General features: G+C 45.6%; 1 protein-coding gene across 2 annotated transcripts in view; it reads left to right on the forward strand.

Moving 5' to 3' along the window:
* Positions 1–1,604, forward strand: part of GATA4 (GATA binding protein 4) — a 42,137-nt gene extending 40,533 nt beyond the window's left edge. For both annotated transcript variants that reach the window (XM_054383536.1, XM_054383537.1), the window contains exon 6: positions 1,422–1,604. In XM_054383536.1, the coding sequence (XP_054239511.1) occupies positions 1,422–1,604 (183 nt within the window). The remainder of the gene's footprint in view (positions 1–1,421) is intronic.
* The last annotated feature ends 4,396 nt before the right edge of the window (positions 1,605–6,000 follow it).

The following is a 6,000-nucleotide window of genomic DNA, read 5'->3' on the forward strand; positions in this document are numbered from 1 at the left end:
TGCTGAGCAACACCCTGAATCTGATCTGGAAGCAGATTTCATGGCTGTGCCTTGGTTAAGGATCCCCATTGCATAGCAGGACTAAGAGACAGCAGTATACAGAACCAGAGAATCAGAATCATAGAACCATAGAATCCCAGAACTGTGCAGGCTGAAAAAGACTTCTCAGGTCATCAAGTTCAACTGTTCGTCCAGGACTGCCAAAGTCTACCACTAAACCATGTCCCTCAACACTACATCTACATATCTTTTGAATCCATTCAGGGATGCTGATTCTAGCAGTTCCCTAGGAAGTCTATTCCAGGGCTTGAAAACCCTGTTGGGGAAGAATTTTTTCCAAACATCCAACCTAAACCTTCCCTGCTGCAACTTGAGGCCATTTGGTTTTGTCCCATCACTTGTTACTTCAGAGAATAGACCAACCCTCACCTCACTCCAACCTGCTTTCAGATAGTTGTAGAGAGTGAGAAGGTCTTCCCTCAGCCTCCTTTGCTCCAGGCTAAACAACCCCATTTCCTTCAGCTATTCCTCATAAGACTTGTGCTGCAGACAGCACATCAGCTTCATTGCCCTTCTCTGGACATTCTCCAGCACCTCAATGTCATTCTTGTAGTAAGGGGCCCAAAACTGAACCCAGTATTTGAGATGTGGCCTCACCAGTGCCAACTACAGTGGACAATCACTGCCTTAGTCCTGCTGGCTGTAGTATTTCTGATACAGACCAGGATTCTATTTGCCTTCTTGGCCACCTGGGCACACTGTTGGCTCATATTTCATTCTTTTCCACTGAGCATCTTTTCAGACACTCTTTCCCAAGCCTGGAGCATTCATGAGGTTGTTGTGACCCAAGTGCAGGACCCAGCCCTTGGCCTTTTTCAACCTCATTGCACTAGCCCTGGCCCATCAATCCAGCCTGTCTAAATCCCTCTGTAGACCCTTCCTAGCCTCAAGCAGATCAACACTTCTACCCATCTTGGTGTCATCAATATGATATCAAAGCTGCTCTTCTTTTGGGTTCATACAGGGAAGTCCAGTTTTCTCCCTGGAGAAAAAACAAAAGTGGTTCAGTGTTGTGCTGGACTGATCCAGCATCTGCAGCACTGCAGCACTGTTAATGTGGCTTGCAATGCACATGAGGCTATGTGAAAGCTAGGAAAGCCCAAAGCCAAAGAAATCTTAAGCCTTGGGAGGTAAAATAATCACTTCTGACATTTAGAAGAGAACATAATAGCCTATGTGCAGTAGTAGGAAGAGCCAGGATCTAGAAGAAGAAAGAAAGAGGCTGTCCAAAGCATTGCACCTAAGCTGTAATTTGCAGCTCTATAGCAAATTCACAGACATCAGCATCAGCCTTGAAGCAGGGATTCAGATGGTCCTCTCTGGTTTGAAGCTTTGCTCACAGGATTCTCCTTTTTCCATAGGCATTCTCAGTCTCTGCCATGTCTGGACATGGATCATCTATTCATCCTACAATTTCAGCTCTGAAGCTTTCTCCACAGGCTTATCAGTCAGCTATCAGTCAGTCTCCACAAACCAGCTCCAAACAGGACTCCTGGAACAGCCTGGTCTTAGCTGAAAACCATGGGGACATCATAACTGCATAACCTGGTCTTCCACCCATGAACTTCAGGATTTTCCACTTGAGAGATGAAGAAGGCACAACATAATCATCAAGTCAATGTTGTTTCCCACCTCCCCTGTTCTCCTGTCTTCTCTCCCCTTGTGATATGTTCCAGCAAAGAGGTAAAGAGGACTTACCTGAGGTGTAGGAGAGCTCTTACCAAACCAATGGAGAAGACTCAAATCTCAGAGTAACTAATGGCTTTGAAACTTTCCTTCCCACTTTAAATGAGACTCTCTATTTGACTGTCACCACCTTCTGTGAAATAGCCACAGAAACACAAAGATGGACACAGTTCTTGAATTCTATTTAAAAATATCTGGCATTTAAGACTCAGACAGTGGTGGGGCAGAGATAGGTTTGTTTTTTTTTTTTCTTCTGTTACCATCCATTTCTTTCCTGACCGGAAGAAAATGCCATGCCACCATCTTCTTAGTAGGCAAATTTCAGTGAGCTTCCACCAAATGGAGCCAGTTCCAGAACAGTTTGTTGAACAGACTTCAGTAGACATGCTGTGGTGGCTTTAGTGGATTTGACATGACCTAGAGAAGAGAAGAGAAAAAAAAAAAAACAACAAACAAAAAACCCCCAGACAAACAAACAACAACCAAATGCATTGCCTTCATTTTCCTAGATGGTCTGAGAAGCCAATGGAAGTCCATATTTAATAGTAACTCCTTTCCTATTTATCATGACAAAATCATGGGACTGTGTTTCCAAAAGGTTGTTGGCTGAGCCTGGAGAAGATCTGTCCAAAGTTAAAGGGGGATTTTGGAAGAAGGAACCTTCTGGAAGCGGGTAGAGGAGACCCATGTTAGTCATCAAATCCTGGAGGAAATTGCTGGGATCTTCCCCTATGGATAGCTACAAGAGTATTGAAGAGCATAGCAAGTGAAAGATGCTCTTCCAGTGCTGCTGTGCCATTGCTTTTGAGACTCTTAATTTAATTATTTTGTGTACTTCTGTGTTGGGTTTGATGTCACTCATGCAGTTTCATTGTCCTTTCTTTTTGGCTGTACTGTGAGTGCCTGCTTCCCCCCCTAACAGCTGGCTCACAACCATTAGACACATCTAACCCTTTAGGATTCCACCATTTGCAACAACAGAGGCTTCAGCCTCTCCTGGAGGTGGGCAGGGGTCATTTTCTCTACTAAGCATGTACACAGACTTGCTTGCCTGCAAGAGGGGCATAACTCCAGTTATGTATGAGAGTTAAACAAGATTCATAGTTTTTCTTGTCCATGAGGCTCTCAGCAACCAGGGAAACCCAGCAAAAGGAGTCGGAAGAAATGCTGAGAGCTCACTGACTCATTCCCTTTCCCCAAAGGGATCGATTCTACCTAACCTAGCCCTGACTGCTCTTTCTCTAGCATGTGCTTAACAAACTCCATCCTCACAGCTCCCCTGTGCAGGCTAAGCACTTCACCAGACACCTGCCATGGCATTTTCATCAACATTTCTGAGGAGACAGCTTTGCCTGAGAGACCTCTCAGCTTTTTCTGGGAGAACTTACCCTACAAGATTCTCCGCTTTTGTTTCTGTCCACTCCCAAACTCTGTTACCTTTCTTGCCTTCCCAGCTCCTCTCTTTCCTTCCTGCATCCAGAACTCGAGTACAGAACTACCAAGTGAAAGCCCATGAGGGGGACTGTGCATCCCTCCCAAATGTGCCATCTCCCACTGTTTAACATTCCCACAAAGCATGTTTCCAAACAAAGAACAAGAGCCATGGCTTGGAGAAGAGGAAAGCCACACACCTGTCTGAAGCAAAAGACTGGCATTGCTTTGCCTTTCTTTGAACCTGGCGTTTTCCTCCTGATGGCAGAAAAACTTCTTTAAGGAGAAGGATTCAACTGGACCTGTTGTGATAAAGACTGGGACTGGAGCCACAGTAGGATCTGGACCTTTCTACATTCCTTAATGCTGTGCATAACTCAGATTTGAAGGTTGTGGAGGGGTGATGAAGCCCCTGTGCTCCTCAGAGAAAAACACCATGGCAGTGATGTCATGAGAAGGGCTGGATGGTGCTTGCACCAGAGTTTCCACTCTGTCTTGCTGAGGTAATGCAGGGTCCAGCCTCATTAGTGTTAATTAAGGACAACAAAAAGACGTTTATGAAACATGAATAAAATTAAATTAAATGCATGATTCTGCTCAGGCCTGGTTGGCTGCAGTGAAGAGGCCAAAAATAATGAATTTGGGGTGAAAACCTAAAGGTATTTTCCCCTGGGCATGGAGGTCTTCAGCCACCATCCTCCTCCCAGGCAGCATCAAATGAAGCATGGCCAGCAGGTTGAGGGAAGTGATTCTGCCTCTCTACTCCACTCTGGTGAGAGCTTAGCTGGGGTACTCAGCACAAGAAGGACATGGATCTGTTGGAGCAGGTCCAGAGAATGTCAAAAAAAAAAAAAAGATCAGAGGGCTGGAACTCCTCTGCTGGGAGGACAGGCTGAGAGTGTTGGGGTAGTTCAGCCTGGAGAAGAGAAGGCTCCAGGGAGACCTTATTGAGGCCTTTCAGTACTTAAAATGGCCCAGAGGAAAGATGGGGACAGAGTTTTTTAGCAGGGCCTGTTGTGAAAGGAACAAGGGGTGATGGCTTTAACTAAAAGATGGGAGATTTAGACTAGAGAGAAAGAAAAAAAAGATTTACACTGAAGGGGCTGAAAGACTGGCACAGGTTGCCTAGAGAGGTGATAGATGCCCCATCCCTGGAACCATTACAGGTCAGGCTGGATGCAACTCTGAGCAACCTGATCTAGTGGAAGGTGTCCCTGCTGACTGCAGAGGGGATTGAAGGTCCCTTTAAATGTCCCTTCCAACCCAAACCACTTTATGATTCTGTGAACTCTATTCCTTTGTAAATGGCAGTTGAACTCTGGGGATCTGGCTGTGAATTCCTGTCTGTAGCAGAGAAGCATGCACCATAGAGATGCCACTTGGCTAATGCACACCTTTGAGACGCCTAGAACTATCCTGGACAACCTGAGATGGAGGGGAGCAGGTGGCTTCCTTTTCCATACAGATGCTCCCAGAGGCTCTGTCTACCTTGCCTCACCATTGTACTCCTCCTATTGGCCTCCAAGCTGAATTCCCTGGCTGAATTTTTCCCTTGCCCTTAGAGCACACTCTGAAATCCCATAAAGGAGTCTGCTTGCAATGCAAGAGGGGGAAACCCTTGCAGGACATAAGTCTGCTTCGTGCTTCTTCATGACCATGGGAGAGATTTATTAATTGGTTTTCAGTCTTCCTCAAAGCCTTAAAACTAATCATTGAAACACAATGAGGAGCACTTATGAGGACCCTGATAACAGAACAAGATGTCTGCATTAAGAAGGTGAAGCTCTGGGGGCTCTGAGGATGACTTAGCTCTCTGTGGTGGTAGAACTGAGCCCTTTTGCACCACAAGCAGTAGAAGTTCAGGTATGCTTGGTTCTGTCCTTTTCAATCACCTAAAGCTGTTGTAGAGCTACTGACCACCCTCACGGAGGAAATGTTTCCACAAATAAATGTTAGGTTCTAATGAGAGGCAAAATAATCAATAAATTAATTGCTCAGACTTGAAGACTCCCAAGTAATAAGTCACTGCAGAAGACTGGAGCCCTGGAGTCACACAGAGACCCTTCTTCTAGGTAGGAGCTGGGGGGTAGGATCACAAACACCTGAAGTGGTGGATGAAGGGATACAGACAGGACAAGAGGATCAAAGTGCTACCAGTTTCAGGATGCTCAGGAGAAGCAACCTACACAATTCTGGCTTCCATCTGAGCCCTGGTTTCCTTCCCATGGTGGAGGAGCCATTCAGAGCCTGTTTTGCTAATGAAATTTGATACAGCTATTAGGCAAGATAATTACTGCTATTATTATGGCTGTAATTTATTTCATTGAGGTGTGGCTGAGGAACCTAGTGTTGGCCCTACACAAAGAACCATTCCAGCCCAAAGGAGTAAGAGGGAAGGGCCCAGTCCTGTGAAACACTTAAGCCCATATATAAATACCTGGGATTTGCTCCCTCAGAGGTCACCACTAATCACACATGCAAATTTTTGATGTTGAGAACTCGTTTGCAGCACAAAGTTTGACCACACCAAGCCAGACCTTTGCAACAGCCCAGTGGTCACCTGAGTAAAATGAGTGGATGAGAACCAGGATGGGGAGCCAGAGGGGTAGAAAGGTGATTTAACCACTTCTAAATGTCTTTCCTCTCTGTGGAAGGGCAGTATCTCCAACTGCTTCAGTTCTTCTTTTGTAAGTTGATCTGAAGAGTTCCACGCTTCTCTCATGGAGAGGGTGCAATCAGGAGGAGCTCCAAAATATTGTTAGGGAGCTTTGAAAACCCATCAGCAACTCTTAATACAACCTTGAAGCTGTGACTAGGTCAGGG

Source organism: Indicator indicator, chromosome 9 (assembly GCF_027791375.1).
Source record: "Indicator indicator isolate 239-I01 chromosome 9, UM_Iind_1.1, whole genome shotgun sequence".
NCBI lineage: Eukaryota > Metazoa > Chordata > Aves > Piciformes > Indicatoridae > Indicator > Indicator indicator.